Genomic DNA, 23,425 nt, shown 5'->3' with positions numbered 1-23,425 from the left:
AAGAAGTTGTGCAATAAAACCACATTCATTTCATTTCTGACATTTTTATTTGCTTTATATCACAGAGATTCGCCTTCTCTAGCATGGTCTACAGCTGTGCAAGCTAACATCGTACCACAAAATGCGAGCACATTAGGACAAAAGAGCTTCTGAAATGCTTAGGATCTAAGTGTAAAGCAGCAGTGGCAATATACTCTGACTCTCCTTAGCCACTGGAAAGGGCATGACTGCACAGATCCAAAAAAAAGCATTAAACTAAAGTGGATTCATAGGCTCCTTCTGACATTAGCTAGGAACGTTTGCAAGGCATCCTGCTCTTTATAACCTACATGCACCTTTGTCGCAACAAACCAGGCAAGGTACTAACAAACTTCAACAGGCCTTTATTCTTAAAGTGGAACCTCTTTACCAAGCTGCTGCTGCACCCTCGGTAGCTCTCACTCAGCCCATTCAACTCCCCACCCCCCTACTTCCTGTTTCCTGTCCTTTCAGATTCCCAACAGCCAGTGCTCCCAGTTCAAATAATTACAAGCAGCACCTAAACACCACAACCTTGCACTTACTGCACATAATGCCTGATTTAAAAAGTGATAGATACACTGTCCCTTAAAATACAGTAGCCTCTGGAAGCGGTTTTTATTCTCACTGCATAAATTAGTAGAGATATGCATGTCATCAAGGACCTGATCCAACTCCTATCGAAGTTAATGGAAAGATTGCTATTGGCTTCAGTGGTTATTGGATTGGGCACCAACTGAGTTCAACAAAGGGACTTCTATCCACTGGCTATGATGTGTGTTCAAGACACCTCTAAAAGCTACTGTTAAAAAAAGAAATAAACTTTTTTTTTTAAGTGGCTGCCACTGCCAACTCCATTCAAGTGGAACAAGGTCTCAGAAGATAGAACACTTCTATTCAAAAGGACGGGGACATTTGAATGAAGCAAAAAAATTAAGATGGAAATTTAAAAATCACACGTGTTATCAGTGAACTCACTCTATTTGTTTTTATACTGACAGGTTTAATCATCATTTAGCAGTGGTATCCCGCAAAAACAATTTAACAGTATATTGTACAATGCACAACCAAAACAAAGGAGTCATAAACACAGCTTGACTCCTCTCCTTTTTCGTCCCAACTACGTTAGCACGAACAGGAACAAAAGTAAGATAAATCCAATCTGACCCACAGGAAATTCAGATGCACTGCACCCTCTCTGCAGCACAGGTCCAAAGAGCCAGGCACTTTTAGTGTTCTCTAAATGACAAGGGTATAAGAAGGATAATTAGAATTGAGTGTATTTCATCGGGAAAGAGGTAATGGGAGGGGGTATTTGAATGATGGCGTTATCAGAGCTTTTGGACAGGGGATCATAGGATTAAGCACAACCAACAGTTGCATGTTAAAAGGCGTTAACTCTGTGTAAACTAGGGACAAAGTCATGGTTGATAGCCAATGGTGGATGAACAATGACCTCTTTCCCCAGTCTAGACATGGGGTAAAGCTTCCAAGAGCGCATAAGTGACATAGGAGCCCAAGTCCCACTTTCAAAGGTGACTTAGGAGCCAATGATGTTTAGGAGGATAGATCCCATTTTCAAAAGTGACATATGCACTGCTGTTCCTATGTCACCTGGAGGCTTTTAAAAATTTTACTCAAGATTTAAGTGCCAAAAAGATTATACCAACATGTTGGATTGCACAAAAGTATTCACGAATAATTTTCCAGTCATTGTTCTCTCTGCCCTGGCCGGGGCCCAAACAAAGCAGGAATTTATAGGTCAAAATCAATGCCTTACAGTTTACTATGTTTGCAAGGTGCTATCATACTTGTTTAAGAAAATCATTAAGATCAAAACTTCTTTAACTAAATAATTTTAACATTGCCAAGATATTTTTGAAGCAACAGGAATTTTACTAAGATTGTCTTCAAAGACCAGATTTATTTTTCATGCTGCTGGGTTGACAGACGTTGCTTTAATATCATATCTGTTACATCAGTCATGTTACAAGATATACCACAAAGTGACCAACAAAACCAGGCATGAAAAACCCACCTGGGAATTGCAGTGAATGGGTGCTGGGATACTGAACACTGAAACATCCCACATTTTTCAAATGTATTTGCAGTGAACAGAACTAGCTGCTAAATTAATTACAGAGCAGCTCGAAGATTAAACCTTTCCGATAATGAAACGGAAAGTATCACAGCAGTATGGCCAACGGACAACTCCATGAGCTAATGTAATATAAAGGAACCTGCACTTGCAATGGCACAAAGAAATTGATCTCAGAAGCTCTAATGGAAAAAAGACTTCTTGAACGATGCCATAATTTCAAAGCAGTTGCTGGAGCTTTCCTTAGACATTTCTCACAAACTCCAGTGTAGAAAAATCTAACTATTAGCAGAGAGGGAAACTCGTAAGAGCTCCTGCTGTGCACTGATCACACCTGGCACTGTGATCCTACTCCTAGAAGAGATGCAACTTCCTCCCGGTCACCAGGAGAGCCATCTCAAAAGGAAGATTAGTCAAACAGAAGTTTTAAAAGGTGCAATCAGCATCTAAGGAATGCTGGTAAAAATTACATCACTACCATTGTGTGAACAGTAGGCTCCTTGGCCGACAGCTCCGAAAATACCTTAGAATCACCATATGCGACAGATGACATTTTCATCCTTGCCTGCAGAAGTCCTTTTAATTTAGTATTTCTGAATTTAGTTTCCAGGCAACTTTCCCGACCAATTGAGGCCAGCATTAAGCACGTTTCAGTGGTGCCATTGACACCAAAACAGTAACTCTCGTTTCTGCACTTTCATGATCTTCCCATCAGGATTCCAAGGAAACCGTCTCCCACGCCGCGTAATTGCAGCTCGGTCGATTAAATTCTGAGTACCTGAAATCCCCCCCCTGCAGTTTCACTGGATTAAGGCTATATATAGGCTTGTACCCAAATCTTTCAGTGTGCGCCCACCAACACTAACACTTCCAAATCTGTATCCAAACATTGCCCCACCCGCAATTCAGGTTGGCTTCGTTTCCTGTTCTAAACTGCTGTGTAGCATTGCCACACGCTGTTGCCTTTTACCTCAAAAGAGGCTGCTTTTTTAAGTGGTGGCTGGGGTGATGCAGATGATTTGGCATCTATCAATCAAAAAAGCTCCTAATATTGATCAGCATATTTAAGAGGAAAAGTTGATATTTCCGTGTGGACTTTGTATACCTTTTCTAGGGTATATGCTTGCTTTGCTTCCTGATGGTATTTGCAATAGATGGAACCCAGATTCTGCTGTATTTATCCATCGGGACTTTTGTTTACCTTGATGTTCCAGCAATTCATCCATGAGTTAATCCCAGTGCAGAACGGCAAGTCTCCTCCTCTTTTTGTTCTAGATAACGCTTTGTAATTAGAGAGCTATTGTAAGGCACAAGTATTCATCACACTTTATCCCCGCTCCAAAGTGTACTGTATTTACGATGTGAATGGAAATTCCCACACATTCTCACCCCACATTTAAGCAGCACATCCTTGCTTGCAAGGCCATGCACAACTTAGCTCCACCTCCCTCGTCATCTCTTTTCATTTCCTCCTTGCACTTTTCAGTCTGCCCAAAGAGACCAAGATTTGGCCCTCAAGGACCACGACAAATCTATTCCTGGATGAGATAGACACAACAGCGGCACTGCAAAATCTTACAATTTCATCATGAATCTTTGCTATTTTACAAAAAGCACCAGCTCCTGGACTCATGTTATTTACATGAGAATCTCAGCTTTCCTTTTCAAAAATTACCTTTCTAGCTCTCCTGGCTAAGAAGAAAAGCTTGAAAATGTGAACCCTATAGACTGAAAAATCATCAGGCAAATAAAAAGAACCCCACATTATTATTGTTTTGAGGTAACCTAGCTCATAGGAGGGCTGACTCAGGATTTGTGAATGCTTAGATTTGGCAGTATTGACTAGCCAAAATGTTCAGATGTGACTGTCTAAGGCCACCAGAATGAGTGGCCTAATTTTCAAAGATGCTGACCAGCTTCAGCTCTCAGCATCTTCCACAGACTTCAACAGGGGCTGCCTAGTTCTCAACATGTCCGAAAAAATTAGACCATTGATATAGGTCCCGAAAATGAAGATATAGGTGCCTAACTTAAGGCACACACGTATGACAGTTGTGGATGAACTGAAGTTTTCTTCATGCATCTTCAGGGTTTGATTGGTTAGGGTTTTTTTTGTTTTGTTTTTTGTTTTTTTTAATATTCTGTTTGATTTATTAGTATTGTAATCAGAAATATCCTATGTTTCTTTATAGTCTGCTACCATCCCTTGAGTTAATCAAATTAGTGAATGTGCCAAGCCACTGGTATTATTTATTATTAGCATGATACAGCAACTACAGGATCCAACCGAGATCAGGACCCTATTATGGCATGCACCATACATAGACATAGGAGTCATTCCCTGCTTACAACAATCCAGATAAACAATAGGGTGGGCGAAAGTGTTATACCCATTTCAAAGATGCGTAAACGAGGCTCAGAGGGATGAAGTGACTTGTCCAAGGTCATATGACGAGTATGTGGCAGAGTCAGGAGTTAACACCATTCCTCCTAAGCCCCTGTCCTGTACTTTAACCACAAAACCATCTTCTTTACAGAAGCATAGAATCATAGAAGATTAAGGTTGGAAGAGACCTCAGGAGGTCATCTAGTCCACCCCCCTGCTCAAAGCAGGACCAACCCCAGCTAAATCATCCCAGCCAGGGCTTTGTCAAGCCGGGCCTTAAAAACCTCTAAGGATGGAGATTCCACCACCTCCCTAGGTAACCCATTACAGTGCTTCACCACCCTCCTAGTGAAATAGTGTTTCCTAATATCCAACCTATACCTTCCCCACTGCAACTTGAGACCATTGCTTCTTGTTCTGTCATCTGCCACCACTAAGAACAGCCTAGCTCCATCCTCTTTGGAACCCCCCTTCAGGTAGTTGAAGGCTGCTATCAAATCCCCTCTCACTCTTCTCTTCTGCAGACTAAGTACTGTGGCCTGGATTCCGAAAGGTACTTAGCCACTGTGACACTGAGTGTTGCAATGCCTAATGTTGAGTTGCCTAGAAATATCCCAGGACAACTCTGCAATCCATAAAGCTCCCTATGTAATGCATGGGGACAGACAGACACCTGAGAATGGGATTCACAAAAGCCAACATGGTAGGCAGGGAGCTGATGAGAGGAGGGGGGTTCTCAGCCCCACCCCCTCATGGAGATAGGCTCCTAAATCCAGACTGCAGAGAAGTGCTTACCGCCACTAGCTATGCACAAATGGGCACGAATCTCCTGGAACCTGGCACCTAGGGCATTTCTTGTGACGATCACAATGGCCAGAGGAGGGGATGGTGGTGGTGCCCAGTGCCTGGGATGTGCTTGAGGGGGAGAAAGGATTTGAACAGGGATCTGCCCCCTTGCTGCAACAACTGAGTTATGGGAGATGCTGATGGGGACTGGCCCTGGGTCCCCCCCTCCACTCTCTCTGGCCCAGTGACTCTAAGAGTTTACACACAGTGGACAGCTTCAAATACCTAGAGGTTTTGGGCCACAGAGACATTTAAGCACCTTTGTGAATCCGGGCCTATGTGCATGGGAGATGAAATTAGTTGAAATCATGGAGAACTCAATGAAAATTAAATAAAAACTGCCTGTCATTATCCTTAATAACCTGAACAGTGGCTACAAAAATATTTGTGGCCAACATGATTAATAAAGGTTACCAGTGTGAACAGCCAGCATTTCAACAGAGCCCCTCACTTTCAGAGAGTACTCCTGTGGCATTTTATAGTTCGATATGACAACAGTGTCAAAAACCAATCAGACGTAGAGGGTACGGTAAATATTACTGTTTGCTTCCAGGGATATTCTTTGAAATTCAATGTGTGCTGAAAAATGTAACAGGGAAACTTCCATTTAAACATTGTTAAATCAACTTAAGGGCAAAAGATCTATATCTCAGATGCAGATAGAGTATCAAAGCTGGGCAATTTGCAATGGTACAGTTAAGCTGTGTCAGCACTTCCCTCATAAACCTGTTGAACAGCGGATACCTCCCCTGGCAGACGTTTGCTCGGGGCTCGGATTTGACATAAAAAAGTCTTAGAAGCAACGTTTTAAAAATAAACTTTAACCCCTCCCCAGCCAACCTTTTTCCAGTGACGATTACAAGGCCATGGGCTTGTGGGATTCAATTCTATCTTTTGTGTTCCTATCATTCAAACACGTCTTCACTGAATAAAAAATCACTCAGGTATTAAGAAAAATTGAACTTCACAGAAGTGTCCAGCTATGTACGGAGTTGAAGAATTGGCACGCTATGCACTTGGGGAGAGGGGGAGTTGTAATACTCCAGGATTTTTAATTTAGAAAAGGAAATTTCAGCTCTAATCTTTCAACTGATAGTGCACAAAGGGACTACCGTACTGCTGCCCTCACCCACTATTGACTTCAGTGGGACTCCGCACCCAAGCAGTCACCCAAACAGGCGTGTGCTATCAGGCAAAGGACAAGACCTACACGTTTAACAGTATTACTGAGAGCCATATTCTGCCACTGGATAAATGCATATTCTATGGCAGAACTGGATACTTCATGGAATTAATTCAGAGAAGCCCTAGGACCTGTGTTAGGCAGGAAATCGGACTAGACAATCCCAGTGGTCCCTTCTGGCCTTACAATTTATAAATCTCTCCTGTGGCAAAAAAAAAAAAAAAAAAAAATCAGGAAGAAAAAACCCAGATCATTAGGTGCTTAAATTACCAAGGCCACAAATCTCCACACACATTGCACATGCCTGCAAAACCACAGCTGGCCTTCACATAGGGAGAGTTGCCCTGGCAGTTTCCCATGAGCATGTCCAGGTTTGCAGGTGCAAAAAGGGTGTGCAATGTTCTTAAAGGCACACTTGTGCCCCAGCTGAAATGCCAACCTTTTATAATGTGCTCCCTCTATGACAGAGGTCGGTAACCTTCGGCACGCAGCCCATCAGGGTAATCTGCTGGTGGGCCACGAGACATTTTGTTTACGTTGACCATCCACAGGCACGGCCCCCCGCAGCTCCCAGTGGCCACGGTTCACTGTTGCAGCCAATGGGAGCTGCGGGAAGCAGCGGCCAGCACATTCCTGCGGCACTCGACCCCTGCTCTGTGGTTCTGGGGTTCTATGGTTATTGTCTCCATTATTTCCAGGTCAAATGAGCTCAGTTTACAAGTACAAATAAGCTTTTCCTTTAACTTCAAGCCACGGAAGCTCAAGCTGGGCTCCAAGAGGCAAGCTGGAGTCTTTCCTTGTGTATCACCATCTATAACAAAGGTTCTGCATGTCACATGCCTTCAAGCATGGAAAAATTAAGTAGCTCCGGCGTGTGAAAAATCCACACCTCTGAGCGATACAGTAAAACTGACCTAACCCCCAGTGCAGACAGCTCTAGGTCGATGGGAGAATTCTCCCACTGACCTAGCTACTGCCTGTTGGGGAGGTGGATTACCTACACCGATGGGAGAAGCCTGTCCTTTGGCGTAGTTAGCGTCTTCACGGAAGCACTACAGCGACACAGCTGCAGAGGAGTCACCATGCTGCTGTCGTGGTTCATGTGCGGACACACCCTCAGCAACCCCATTGCTTTCAGAGGGGCTGCAAAGATTAAACTCATTGGTACTTAGTTAAAATTCTGTTTATGGTGTGAAAGGAGGAACCGAATTTCACAGAAGAAAGAGGCGCAGAAGAATCAAGGCCAACGCTTTTGCGTTCAAATTATACAGTTGCTCCTTTTAGCCAAACACTAGCGATTAAGAACCTAATTGTCCAGCCTAACTCGGAATTTCAGGCTTTAGCAGGTTAGTTTCACCATCATTTAATGAAGCTGCTCGGCAGGGTGCTGTTTACATTTGCGGTACAGTAGCAGGATTTCCCATTTTATCGTCAGTAATAAGGCACTGACCCCAGGCAAGGAGATGCCTAGCCCAAATCTGCTGTTACCTACAATACACTGTAGCACGGTCTGTATCCGAGAGCTCTTGCGGCTGTCACCGGTGAGGACCTTGGATACACTAGAGCAGTGACAATTGCAACAAACTTTAAATAAGATATACTGAACATTGTTCCTGGGACATTGCAGGTGTGGGGGGAGGAGGTGCCATCGTCCCTAGAACCACTGGTAATAGGAGATTCTACCTTCTTCATCACACTCGTCACACATCCACATGTAAGCACAATCTAGACCACAGTTAGTACCAGGAGACTTCACTAAGCCCCTATGCTATTAGGAAATTCTAATACTGTACTGATTTCAATGGGCTTTAGGTCAGACCCTTACATCTTGGTTGAGAAGTGAGAATAGGCCACACCTTATTTGTGCCAACTACAAAAAGGTACAGGATTGGCACAGTCCTACCACACAGTTTCACAACCAGGATTAGGACCGTGTCATGTTTCGTGCTTGGGGGAATTCAATCTGCGACATACGGATAAGGGCTAGGCGATCATTGAGCAAACGGGGCACGTAACACAGTTTAAATTAGTAAAAATGGCACAATGCCAAGCACAGCTCAAAATCTATTTTCATGGCCCCAAAACAGACAAGAATTACTTCCAGTGAGAGCACTACAATGACCTATATAAATACAGCTCTTTTGTAAACAGCAGTCAAGAATGACAGGAACAAACAGCTAACAGCGGCCTTCTTATAACTGGCTTTAAGCAAACAAGGATACGATTCTCACAGTCTCCTCACACACTCTACCATACCTGTGCTGAGCAATTCAATCTTGTCTTTACAACTTTCCTTTGCAAAACAAGTCTCATATTACTGCATTCCATTTGTCCCTGGTGTTTAAAAAAAGCCATGGTATTTTCTGAACAAGAAAGCCTCACAGTTTCCAGAGAGGTTCAGAAATTCACACAGTATAATATAAAAGTCGGGTCACTTCTAATAAATAATAAAACATTCCCACATCTGAGATATGTAGCCAAGATTGGGAATGCGTTAGTAGGAGAGAGGACCCCTTACCTACTGTAGTGATGCAGAACACAGAATACCAGGGTGGGTGGATTTAAATCTTCTATTTTAGTCCACTTTTCCTTTTGTACTTCAGTTATTTTCTAATTAGAGGTGCATTCTCATTGGTTGATATAACCATTAAACCATGTTGACTTACAACTAAATAGAGCTTTTACACTAGATTGGGTACTTGGGGGAGGGAGGGCTAACCTATCAGGGTACACTATAACCATATACATTTATCGAAGCAATTATATAGCTGAATATGTCAGATCCTTATTGATTGCACATATTTAGTATGCTAGAAAATGGTGAATGATTTATTGCTTATTTACTAGATAATTAACTCTTTTTTGGCTCACAATTTGTGTCAAGCCGCATTGGGATGGTAACTGGAACTTAATTAAACACACACAAACAGCAGATACAATTTATTTTTATTAAAGAAAAACAACCTTAAATGTTTGCATACCTAAACTTCTCTTATAAAAACATGATTCACATTTACAATTAAACGATTTAGTAAACAGAGGGATTTACTGTAGTCAGTGAATTAAACTGAGTATTTCAGGTCAGCCTGGGAAAAATTTCAAATATGCCTAACAGAGAGTGACTGGAGCTTAAGTTCCTGTCGCCTAAGTCTCTTGAAAAATGAAACAACAGTCTCCTCAGTTACTTAGGCTGCCCTACAAACTTTTAAAAGTAGGAGATCTCGTCCCCTCTCTTCTCATTTTTATTCACAGACTGGAAGAGAGAGACATGTTTTCCTCTTTTTCAACTCCCAATCGATCTCTCAACTTTGAATGAATTGTCCAAATGAAGTAAATATTCCTTCTGTGCCTGCAGAAGAGGCTACCGCTGTCCGAAGCTGGGTCAGCACTTCAGCGGCCTCTGGTTCCGGGCGCTTAGCTAGCGACTCCCCCAGGTTCAGTGGTCTGACTTGCCTTAAAACAGCGTCAGCAAACACGCACTGCTCCAGTGGCACCTTCCGCCCTGAAAGGTGTTATGGGTGGCACGAGTGGCTGGTGATTATTAGACGCCCAGGTCACAGCAGCATCTTCTCCAGCAGCTAGGCATCTACCCTGGTACTTTGCTTGATCCAGCCGCCTCTTTCCTGCCTGCAGGTTAACTGTGGTGTTGGGTACTTCTGTTGTCAAGGCCCCTTGAAGTTCTTTCCAAATGTCAGCGGCATCAGCCACACAGCAGCAATCTCCCCGCGGTTTGTCCAGGGCTCTGGAAGCGGGTTTCGGTGTATTCAGCGTGTCTGCCACATGGCTCTCTCCTCCAGTCTTGGCTTCTGTGGCTGTGGTCGTTCCATCTATTTGGTCCCAATTTTCGTCACAGTGGGCCAGCTCTGAACTCACAGCTCAGAACAGTCGACCACTGAATTCCACTGTACGTCCTGGGGGAGAATCAGTCTGGCTCCGCCTCTTCTCTTCGGCGAGGCTGAAGCAGAGTGGTTCTCCTGTAAGGATTTTGCAATTTCAGCACAAGACGCTAGCTAAAAGACGCATCAAATGAGCACTGCACCCATATGTTACAAGTTTCAGGTTCCCTTTGTTACCTTCTTCTCGACTTCTTCTCATCTTTGCTACATTTGCAGCACTGTCTGTGACAAAGCTAGACAACTGACACTTGAATTTTTGTTCACAGTTTGTGACAGCTTTCACGGATACTTCTTTTAAGTACTCTGCTGTATGGGCATTTCCTGGTGTATCAATTATTTCCCTAAGACAGACCCCCTCTTTCTGCTGTCACACCAGCACTTATTGTTGGATCATTGCATACATTACTCCACACATCAAGGCTCACGCCAGGTCTACACTATAAACTTACATCAGTATAACTACATTGCTCCCCGCACCCCTTAGCGAAGTAGTTATACTGACCTATCCCCTGGTGTAGACAGGAGCGCTTCTATTGAAATAGGTACTGCCTCTCAGGGAGGTGGATTAACTACGCCGACGGGAGAAGCTCTCCTGTCAGCATTATAGTGTCTTCACTGAAGTGCTTCACTGCACCGCTGCAGCTGCTGCACTGTAGTGTCTTACACATAGACCTGCCTTCAGATTAACGATTTTCCCGTCAATGTTTTTTGAACACTGTTCCGTTCCCTTTTCATACCCCGTATCCAGCAACCTTCCAGCAATGTCTTCTCTCCCAGGGGGAGTGTAACCTGGTCATAATGCATCCGATGAAGTGAGCTGTAGCTCATGAAAGCTTATGCTCAAATAAATTGGTTAGTCTCTAAGGTGCCACAAAGTCCTCCTTTTCTTTTTTCTGGTCATAAATGCTTGAACCATGTCAATGAAAAGTTTGTTCTGAATAAGGAGAAAAGGAGAATTTATTGCATAAATGAACCCAGCAATCTTTTCATCTAAGGAGTCTGCCTGGAATTTGACGGTCCTGGTTACGAACTCAGCCATGGTTTTACTGGATGATGAAGAAAGTATTTTTTTCGATACGGGTAATTTACTGTTTGACACCTGTTTAGTTGCAGCAGATGATTCTGAAGTGCACACATTGCAGATGATGGACATTCACAACCTCTTATGTCTAAGATGGGCTCTGAAACAAAATCATAAAAACAAGTCATTCTCACTCCCTGAGTATTACTCAATGCGCTGCTTTAAAAAATGGGATTGTAAATGAAAGATTCCTCCCACTGTAGCTGTTTGTACCACTGTTTCAACGATTTAATTTATTCTAAACCCAGTTAATAATAAATCATAAGATTTTCAAAATCTATTTAAACCCTTATTTGTAGCAACATACCAAACAACTCAGAAAAAAAACGTTTTCAGAAAGTTTAAATTCATAAAGGCCTAAATAAAACTTTACTTTCAAACAGGTTATCTTCACCTAAGATGTTTGGTTATATAGAGCAATAAAATATCATGTCAGAAGTCCAGCAGTAATCGTACAAATGTACTTGATAAATATTCCCACAAACTAACATACCCATTATATTCTGACCACTAACATTTTGAAATTCAGAAGCAATCAATCAATCCACTTAAAACACAAACTTATGACCATAATCTAAGTTATCGTCTATTAGCATAGTAAGGACATGTTAGGCAGTCCATAAGAATGGTTCAAAAATAAGTTTACTAACCAGCTGATTCAGGTTGTTCAGACATGTCCACATCATCATCTTCAAAGTCATTGCCATCTGAGGAGCATTTTCCATAATGCTGTTTCATTCTGACAGCCAGTCCTTACATCTCCTCGGCACACCATTTAAACTTTACATTACACCCGTTCCTTTTTCACCCAGATGTACAGGAAATTCTTGAAAATATTCCCAGAGAGGGTCTCTTTATGACAGCTCAGTGGTTTGAGCATTGGCCTGCTAAACCCAGGGTTGTGAGTTCAGTCCTTGAGGGGGCCATTTAGAGATTTGGGGCAAAAATTGGGGATTGGTCCTGCTTTGAGCAAGGGGTTGGACTAGATGACCTCCTGAGGTCCCTTCCAAGCCTGATATTCTATGATTCTATGACCTGCAGACACAGCAGGTTTTTTCTCCAGTTCCCAGGTGTTGCAATCAATCCCAGAGGCTGCGCTCTAAAGAATATTGTCCCTTCTTCCCACAGCTTTCACACCACTGTTGCTCCTTTCCAGCTGCACACTCCGCTCCTTCTCCCTTGTTACATAACTCCCCTGCCCCTCCCCCCAGGAAAACAAAAGAACTAACAACAATCCAAGACTTTTGCTCATGTAGCCTATACGCCTTATGCGCTGCAGTACTGTACGTGTTTAGAGACAGAGAGGGAGGCAGTTCAGAAATTAATGAATTTCTGCTTGTGTGTCTCTCTGTGTACAAGTGCAAGGAGACAGAGCAAGGCCACTTACTTGAAGTGCCCAGAACCATCTACCCCGGTCGTTTCTGGGCAGATCTGTGTTTTTCCATGGGCTGCAGATGAAGTTTCCATGGTGGGTGTAGTCATAAATATTCATAATTTGAGAACTGAGCCAATCAGAGCTCAGATAGGGAGAAGCTATAAAATAGGATTATGACACCACCCGGGTGGGCTCAGTGGAGGACACCAATGAGAGACATGATGGTGTCTCCTGGGGTCGGAGGCCAGGTTCCAATGCCTGTGTGGACTTTGCCAGTCTTCTGTACCGAATAGCACAGACTCTGGGGCCCTCACTAAGGGATCAATCCCTCAGTACAAGAATGTGATTTACTCGGATATATTTATAAAACTAGATGTTCCCTGCCCCTCATTCTTTCTTTCTACAGAAAAGCAACCTTTCACTCAAAAGGTTTTGACAGAGGCTCATGGATTCCGCATATTTATTTTTACGTAAATATTGTTAGAGATTATAAGTAGTTTAGGCTTTGACATATTTTATATTAAATTCAGATTTCATTTGAAACAGGATTAGTTTTTAAAAAGAAAACATTATAATTTAAACACCCACATCAAAAAATCTCATTTAAATAAAAGAAATCTGAAAGACAAAAAATCATGGATTTGTATCCACCCCGGACTGTACCATACAGGATGTGCCATCCTTGGTGTTTGGAGCAACCAGGCACCAGACAGTTACTGTTAAACTAGGAAGGAATGTGATCCCTCCTCCACCATCTGCCATGCTTCACACCCCAGCTGAAATCCTGTGGATCCCCCATTCATTTCCCAAGATGTTCAGCATCACAGCCACACATCTCAGACTGACACAGACTGAATGAAGCTCCTTTCTCCAGGTGTCTCATATAACCTGAAATCAACGGATGGGAACTGCTGCTGAGAGATCCAAAGTGGGATTCAGTCACCACTGCACATTCCCAGCTCCTGACAACCCAGAGCCTGAGCTGGGAATTAACCCCAGTTCTGCGATACGGCAGGTTCAGGTAAGTCTTAGAAGTCAGAACGAATCGGGGGAGAGAGCCTGGGGAAAAGAGTTGCTTGTTTTAATGGAAGTTTTTCTAAAATACATGAGGCTCCACGTGTTCAATGGATAGCCTGATCACATGGAAAAAGATGGCTGTAGCAAAGAGGACATAGCAATATTTAAAAGAACTCACTGTTGCGGACAGCTTCCCTCCATTCTTCTGGACATACACGACCGAGTCTTGTATCAACAAGAAGAGACTAAGCAGGACATGCTCCATGTCATAGATTCCATACATGCCTTTGGTCAGCCCTTCCAGGGATCGAATATATTCTCTCCAGTAGTTATCTATCTCCACAACACTGGCCAGGCACCCTTGCATCACAACACTGCAGTATCCGGCACAAGGCTTCGCCATCAGTAGCCCTTGGCAATGAGAACAGTACCACATCCTCAGCAGCGCGCGTCCACATTCCTTGCTGAATTTTAAGTGGTCGGTAGTGTTTATGACTTCAATCCCCAGGTTGAGCGCTTGTAGGAAGGCTCGCGTGGCCTGCAATGACTTTGATACCTGGGTCATCATAATCTTGGGGTAGTTACCAAACACCCTGAGGTCCCGCCTTGCTACCCGCAGGCATTCTATCATTTCTCCGGAGGGGTCAGGGAAGCCTGGGTTCATCAAGTGTGAGTAGACTAAAGGGAACAAGCTGTCAAAAAATTCATTGACCATGTCATTCACATTGATGTCAGAGCCCAGTATATAAAGCGAGATATCTGTAAAAAGTTCTCCAACAAACTTAAGAGCTCTGGACCCCATGTTCTGGTAGTGGTTCCTAAACATGGTGTTGGTGTAGTTTCTTGCATGCCGTACTACAATTTCGAAGGCTTCTGAAAATAAAAACAAAACAAGGAATTAAAAGACAAACTCTGAGATGGAAGAACAAATACTGTAATATGTTTGCTGCTAAGACTGAGGTCCTATTCACACTGCTGTTCATCCACTGACTCATATCCACATCTGTAGCTGTCACTGCTAGTGTAGAACTATATCAGATCAGAGGAGTGTATAAGATCTGAGGAGTCTATAAACTCTTTAAACACCAGTCACATTTCAAACAACAAAAGCTCTTATCTAGTTAAATTTCAGCTTTTAAAGAAAATATTGATTACAAAAATGGGCTAGGATTGCAAGTTCGCTCTCTCTCTCATATTGAATTGAAATTAACAGGAATTCTATATCAAGTCTCTTAATTTAAGATGGATACATACTTGACACCAAACTGTATAGTATGCCAAATCAGGAAATATTAAATGCTGACATTCTGCCACAGAAAGGAAAATATTTACAGGTTCATAATGGTTATCAGGATTTAACTTTCTGCACTGATTCTTCTTTAGAGTTTTTTTTTTAAGTCACTTTAATTCTTGTGAAAGGTATTGGGGACTAAATTCTCTGCTAATGTACATTAGCACAGCTCCATTGACTTCACTGGATTCATACCAGTTAGGTATCCAGTTCCACTTCCTCCCCATTGGAAAAGGAGTTTATCCACGGAACAGGCCAATGAAGGAGCATTTCTCGAAAGAAGTCAGCTGAATATCCATCACTGATCCCTCTACGGAATCAACCAGCAATGATGCCAAACATGAGGGTGAATTTTTGTGAGGCTCACCATTAGGTTCTGGACTGACACCACCAATTAGTTCAGACAGAGCAGAAAAGGCTACCCAATACCACTGAATTTCACTGTAGCTCCCTAAACCACATTAATGTCACATTAAGCAGAAGTAAATGTTAAACAAAATTCTATATGCTCATGAAAACATAAGAATGGCCAGATCAATCATCCATCTAGCCCAGTATCCTGTCTGCTAACAGCACCCACTGCCAGACGCTTCAGAGGGAATGAACAGAACAGGGCAATTTTGAGTGACTTGTCCCCTGCTGTCCAGCCCCAGCTTCTGCAATTGGAGGTTTAGGGTCTCCCTCAGTTCACCAATCAGTGAAGTGCTGCTGAAAGTATAACAGGGGGCTCTCCTCAAAAAAAACTTTCCATGTGTGACATCTTCTGGGGAAAATACTCTTCCTTCCCTTCCTCTCCAAATCCACCCCATGCCTTGCCCACTCCACCCCAGCCAGCTGCCCAGGTTTTGGTGGCATTTCTCAAGTGAGAGAAAAATCAGTGATTCTTCTACCCCCACGGTCTCCTCAGCAGTGGGTGTTGTGGTGGCTGTTGGTGTGGGAGGGGAACAGGTCTAGGGAAGGCAGCGTCCCCTAGCTAGTGAGGGGTGGGGTTGAGGGAACCCTGCCTGGTGCATGTGGGAGGGGTGGAGGGAGAGCTACTTGCAGAGTGAGGCTCCACTCAGCATAAGAAAAGGATCCAGAATCAGGCCCAAAATGGTAGCACTGTGACAAACGGCTGCCCGGGTTCAGAAGGCGTCTCCCAGGCTTTCCTTGCACTCTGGATTATACCTGCTTTCCACCAGGCAAGTTCCTTAGGAACCTTCCAGCCCTAGGCAGACACCTAGAGTCAGGTGACCTATGAAACCCCAGCCCTTGTGAATGGAGCAACAGACTGAGCCCTCACAAATTACGTTGCAAAATGGGGTATCCTACTCGAATGCCTGGAAATATTAAAGCAACAAGGGTTCATAACATGAGGAGCTCACCGAACTATTAATGTTTCTTTATTTGAAAAGTCAACTCCTCCCGCCTTGTGTTCCTTTCAAGTTTTTCCATGTGAAGTTATTCATTCCATTCAGATGAAGTTATCTGGAGAGGATTCAATATAGTACTTAGACATCTGTATTCAGGGCCAAACTGCCTTCAGATATACACACACAACTCCCACTGACTTCATGAAAGCTGCATATGTATTACTGGAGTCAGAATTCCACATTTTCCCAATCCTCTCTCCAGGACCCAGGGACATTCTGCATGTATTTCCTTCACACCACAAACAGGACTAATTAAAAGCACCTCCGGCGATGGGCTCACTTAGCCGTTGCGGTCTAATTGTATACCTATCAGTATTTTCCTGCTCAAATGGTATCAAGGTGCTATACCCCCAATTCCTCTCTCTCGGTATGCAAATGAACAAGTTAAAGAGGAGCACAGATCCCCGCAGACAGAAATGTAAGTCTTTTTTATGCTAAACAGCTACATTGCTCTAGGTCCCTCATCCTTCAGGGTACTATTAATAAAAGGATAAAAATAACGACCAGCCTCTTGGTTCACAGGTCGCTGACACTTCACAGCATAATAGCTTTGATCTGCGTCCGTCTGGAAACACGAATCCAGGCTCGATTTGCATGAAAATTATTCATGTTTAATAATTGAAGGAAATTTTTAATTTTTAATCCATAGTGTTCTTTTCCCATTTGTTAAATCTGTGTTGGAGCAGAACGGAAACCGATGAATGCTGGCTCTCGATACCAGCGGGATCACAAGTTACGTCACTTTTCCACAAGATGGCTGCCATCAGCTAGATCAACGACCAGCCCTCTGCCAGGAGATGGACCCACTTGGGGGAGAGGCACTATCATATATTAAAGAGATCATTTCTTAGACTGTAAGGGCCTCAGGGCATGGACTGTGTCTTGATCTGTGTATATACAGCACTTAGCATGCTCGGGCCCTCATCTTGATTGAGATCTGTAAATGCTACTGTGATATAAATCTTCAAGTCTATGCAAAAAGCTACATTATAAGAATGTTAAGGCTGAAAATTCAGGTACCCCAAAGGTTAGGAAATGCCCAATTAGGATTGCGTATGCAACCTTAACCCACACCCGCATTAATCCATTATGAGAGTTCTACCCAGCCCCATGGAAGATGTCTGCAGCACAGCCAGGTAGAGAACCTGCACTGCTTGGTGTCCCTCTCATGATGCAACCTATGGCAGGGGCCCTATACAACCCAGAGCACATGTATCATAATGCTTCTGCACAAGGAGGACAAGTTAAGGTTGTGCCAGTAGAAATGCCTGAAAACAAGAGTTTCTTTAAATAGGGCACGGAGATGAAGAAACTTTTTTCCTTTATTCTGGAATAAAGCACGGCAAATAGCTTCTGCCTTGACAAAAACTACAAAGCACCTTTTGGGCCAATGTCTTTGGGCGCCTTGTATAACCTTTACCAGGTTTTTCATGTTGTGTCTCACCATTCACTTTTAACCTCTTCTCAGTTGGTTGCCTCAGAAAAGTTATCCTTCTTCCCTTTTCCCATACCTCTGTGCTTTGCAAGCTAGCATCAGAGCTAGGGGAATATTCACCGATTAGAAAATATTCAAAACTCTTATACAAACCTCCTACAGCTAGGGATGCTTCAGAGAGGCATCAGGGAGAGTGGTGTAACAGAAGAGCAAGCACTCAGAGACCCGCTGCTTTAAGGTCAAGAGACTTACTTAATTTTTTTCATAACAACTGGCAAAGAGTCTCTGTTTTTTGTTTCCTGGAACCTTTGCGTTTACCCCTTTGAGAAAGTAATAGGGAAGCTGAGGACACGTCAGCACCTTGATCAGCATCCTGCTGCCACATTAGGAAATTTAAAAAGTTACCCAGTGAAGGCTCACAGATCCAAATTATTCTTTCCCAGCTCCCTGCTAAAAAAATAACAACACATTTTCTGTTTTAAAATATTTCTCCAAAACCCCAGCTAGTTTTAAAACTGACGCCAGCAAGTGACCCACGGTCAAATTCCAAGTACTTCAAAGAGGAGAAAACTTTTGAGCTTCGATCCCCTGTGAGCTCACAAGAATGGATCAGTAGGGAGAGTGGAAGGGAGGAGTAATGCTGCAGATCCCTGGACTTCTCATTCCCAACAAATTCAGTGACCTGGGTTTGCTGATGGTAAAAGTAGTCCTGCTTAGGACATGGGGTGGTTGAAACTCTTGCAACTTTAGTTGAAGTAAGACAGTTTTATTTAACTTTCTAAAGCTGTCTAAAACATTTTCTAAGAGACCAACTCAGGGTGGCTTGCAGGTCTAGCTACGGCACAATGTTCTGTAAACAGAACAATGACAAAAATCCCTGAGAGCTGACAGCAGTGACACAAATTCTGTGCTTGGAGATGCCCTCAGAACTTCCAATGGACATGGGTATCAAAGGACAAAATATGGCCCACCTACTCTTTAAGGGGGAAGTTCTATTTCGGGTATCACCATAAATTCCGAAAGGCACAGACAATACACCTTGATCATGCTGTGCAATTTTTAATCTGCTTTTAAACTATTTCTCGGACAAGAAATAATTGTATCAAACATCAGGGGTTAAAGATGGCCATGGAGATATCTTTCTGGTGTCAGGGGATCACAGTTCAGGAATGTCACCCTAATCAGGGCAGTAGTTGTGCATATGCTTAATGTAAAAATATCCAAAAGTGCTTTACAAATAGATATGCAAATTATACACTGAGGTCACTTTCATCCAGCACTTCATCCAGCTCTGGGGTAAAACATGGGAGTTGTTTAACAACGCACTATGACACTTTTGGTCAGAAGTGAAGAACACGGCTGTACCCAATTGAAATATGGAGGGAATTCAGACAGAATGTTAGCAGCAGTGTTGTCAGCTGAGGACCAAGCCCTCAGCATCACATTTGATGCACTTATGCTGTATGATCCTTTGACTACAGTAATACAAATAGGATGATATAACGGGCAATTTATCATGGATGGCAGAGTACATGCTTACAAAAACAGCTGACCCCTTACTTTAGAGTGAAGGTAGCAGGCAACAATTGGTTTGAATGGACATACTATTTATGCAATCAGACCTTCCATCCAGCAATTTAAGGAGAATTACTGCAAGGCTCAGGTAGACAGTGAGGCATGACGCCAAAGTCTGAATGACTTCAGCTACTTAAGTGCAATAACTCCCCAGAAATGCGGCGCATTGAGTGTCATATTGCCATTATGAAATGGAAATGATAAAAAAGAAAATAAGTAAAAAAGGTCATAACGGTCCATTGAGTGGGGAGTATTGACATAAGCATGAAATCACTCTGCTCTCAGCTCAGATCATAAAAATATGTTGCTTAATTGAAAAGCCAGCTTTTCTGAAAAGGGTAGGTGCTCCCTTGAGCTGCAGCTACTTAAAAGGTCTGCTGCAGGAATCAGAATGGTTCAGGATTAAACTGGCAGGATCTTGACAACTTCTACAGGCTGCAGGCTCCGGTAGAGTTCAGAAGTACACACAGGCTGCAATCTTGCCGAGGTTGTAGGGCATGGGATGGGGGGAGAGAGACAGGAGAAACTGGTCTTCCCTAGTCAAGGGTTTGGAAGTAGAGTAGGTCCCAAAATGGGGTCCAGCAACAAAGACTCAGAAGCAAAAGACCGGACCTGTCAATCTTTCTACAGCTGACTGAGAACAATATGGCTGCCGGGAATGCTGAAGAGATGTCAAAGAATGATGATACATTTGTTAAAATCAGAGAGACAATAAATCCCATCCAGAATTATACTGTTCCCAATTTCCAATATCCTAACCTCAGATCATTGTTTCCCCCTCTTTATAGTCCCAAAACAGAATCCACTGAAGTTTCCCTGCATAAACCCTAACAAACCTGCATAAGAAAGCATTAAGGTGACACACCTAATTGCTCAAAAGTCAGGAAATGCCAAAGTTAAAGGTGCACTTGTAACTTTAATCTTGCCTCTTGTGCAGATTTATTACAATGCTCTTGATTATGTGGTCCAAGATAATTTCTCCATTAACACAAAATCTTCCACTACTGTAGATTCACATGTACAGCACTTCCTACTCGGTATATACGAAACAGAATCCACTGAAGCGGTTTATTTACAAGGTGCACAGACAATGAGGGAACACCTCTAGCAGAGCCTGCTGCACAAGCAATCCACCAAACACGGTGCATCTTGCAAATCTGCAGAAAAAAATTGCATGAGGTCCTGCAAATGGAAACTATCCTAGTGTCCATTACTTACATGCATAAACACGTGCATAAATGGGGCAGTCATAAGCAGCTTTCAGTTATGCATTGGACGAACAAACAGATTTTGTGTTTTTCGTTACAAGTGCATTTATTTTCCTAGCTCTGGTGCACAAAACGTTACTAAACACAAAACAAATTTTGGACACCTTATCAGTGACACAGCCCCCACACAACAATATACCGTGAATATATATCACGTATTAACAATGGGAAACATTTCCCAACGCATGACATTTTTTCTTTTAGCTTTGGTTATAATCTGCAATTTAACTTCTAAGGGATTATTTTTGATTCACAACAGCCTTTTTGCCTCTGATTTCCATCCAATCTTCTACAAGCATGAAAATAAATAAATACATAAATACAGGCCAAAGGATGGCTAATTTACACACACTGGTTAGAGAGTACCCAGCAGCCTCCCTAGAATTAGGGTATCATTCTTCCACGGATTTGTGTCTTGGCTGTTTCAAACTGCATCAGAAACTCAAACTGGGATTTTCCAAGGAGACTATAAGAGTTAAAAGCCAAACTCGCATTGAAATTTGATGAGACTTGGGCACCTAACTCTTTTGCCCTTTTGAAAAACCCGGCCTCAGTGAACAAGTAATAAACCCAGAGGCAAATTTTAGCATTTTTAGGACTCTTCTGCTTTAACTTATGCCCCCTCATTAGTAGCTTTCCCTGCTGAGCCACACTTTCTGTCACCTTGGCATGTACGTTAACACTCATTTTGATCACCCAGGGAATGCCAAATCAATTCACATTTCTCTACCTTGTCACTGACACTGCAGTTTCCGTCAGCAAAGAACCAGGCCCTGGGAATTCCTTAGCCCATGGAAGAGATCATTCATGACAACCAGAGGTTTTGCTTCAGGGTTAGAAAGTTGGAGAAAAATTCACCAGTGAGATTAATTTACTCTCAACACAGATACTTTTCCTAGTGAATCTTCAGTTGAAGCAAAATGTATTCAACAGGGGAAACTTGACTGTTCATCATAAAAATGCCCAAACGTTTTGCTTTCTGTCAATTTGTTAATTTCTGAAATTAAAAAGCAGCAACTTTTGGGTTATATGATTTGCTTTCTGGTGTCTGAGCAGGTATATGACTGTAGTGCTCTTCTCTGCAGTTCTCAAAAAATATAACTTCTGGACTGGGAATATTTTTGCAGTGTTCTAGGCTGGAGGATGTAACCAAAACAAAAATCATATGGAAAGAGTGACAAAGCAGGAAATACTTCTTCAATATATCTGATGAACTAGACAACTTCAGACTTATTACTCAGGATTGTATTACAGAAGGACATGGACAAAACCCTACTAAAAGAGCAACAATGGTTGGCAAGAATAACCAGGCTGCTAGAGGAACAATATGTATGATCCAGTGCAGGTCATTTTTCAAGCTGCTCAAAATATTTAGTTACAAACTTGGAAAAGGTTTTCAATATACTGAACAGAAAGGAAATAAAGCCCAAGAATGTTTCCCTTGGCAGTAATAAAAGAAAATTCAACAGACTTGTTCCATTCTGATTTACACTCTACCGCAAGTTTTTAAAAAGGACACCGTCCAGATAGGCAAGGCTAAAGTTATGCCTCTCATATGTGGCATAATATTCTTACGTTGTCTGTAACATTATTGAAAGTCACCAGATGGTGCTACTATTGCAAATGGTCTTTTCAATTTCGTTTCTCTTAATGCACTGGGTGTTAGATCTAAGAAAAATGCCTTTTGTCAGCTGTGCTGCAGTTCTTTTTCTGTTACTGCCAACCCCAAACATAAAAAAAAAAGAGTCAGGTCCCAAAAAATTATGAGATTGTTTAGCTAATTGTGAGAAATTAAAAAGCAGCAACTTTGCGGTTATCTGATTTGCTTTCTGGTGTCTGAGCAGGTACATGATTGTCGTGCTTTTCTCTGCAGTTCTCAAGCTAATTCTGGTGGATGGGAAGTAGAGTGGTTGCCATTAAAAAGTTAAGCCAGCTACCATACAGCCAGGTTTCAGAGTAGCAGCCGTGTTAGTCTGTATTCGCAACAAGAACAGGAGGACTTGTGGCACCTTAGAGACTAACACATTTATTTGAGCATAAGCTTTCGTGAGCTACAGCTACATGCATCCGATGAAGTGAGCTGTAGCTCACGAAAGCTTATGCTCAAATAAATTGGTTAGTCTCTAAGGTGTCACAAGTACTCCTTCTCTTTCTACCATACAGCAATACTGTCTACCTTTCCCTATGGCCGGAAGAGGGAACAGGGTAGTGTAGTAACTGCGGTAAATACAGACTTTTTTCAGTGGCAACGGCTATATATTAAAATGTACAAGAATCCCGTTTCTCATTCTCAGAATAGCCTCACAGTGAAGAAAGGATCTTTGTAAATTTCGACCTGGTGCTCCCTTGCTATGTCAGAACAACGCGCTATTTGCATGCATGTTAATTCCCATGATTAAAGCCGGATGCTCCCAGTCTGGATTCCCTCTTCTCACACTTGTCATCACATAGGTTGTAGTTATCTGGTTTCACATGTATGCCAAAAACAGTTTTTAAATCACTGTTGAATTCCTTGGATCAGTTCTATTTCATTAATGGACACAA

The 23,425-nt window shown here is 42.6% G+C and overlaps 1 protein-coding gene across 1 annotated transcript in view; it reads right to left on the bottom strand.

Moving 5' to 3' along the window:
* The window catches only part of GPC3 (glypican 3), a 278,907-nt gene that overhangs the window by 129,728 nt on the left and 125,754 nt on the right, over window positions 1-23,425 (bottom strand). The window contains exon 3 of the mRNA XM_084638957.1: window positions 14,079-14,773. Coding sequence (XP_084495083.1) covers window positions 14,079-14,773 — 695 coding nt within the window. The remainder of the gene's footprint in view (window positions 1-14,078; window positions 14,774-23,425) is intronic.

The sequence above is a fragment of the Lepidochelys olivacea genome, assembly GCF_965140295.1.
Source record: "Lepidochelys olivacea isolate rLepOli2 genome assembly, chromosome: 9".
Taxonomy (NCBI): domain Eukaryota; kingdom Metazoa; phylum Chordata; order Testudines; family Cheloniidae; genus Lepidochelys; species Lepidochelys olivacea.
The sequence above is the reverse complement of the archived record's forward strand: the minus strand, read 5'-3'. Positions and strand labels throughout refer to the sequence as shown.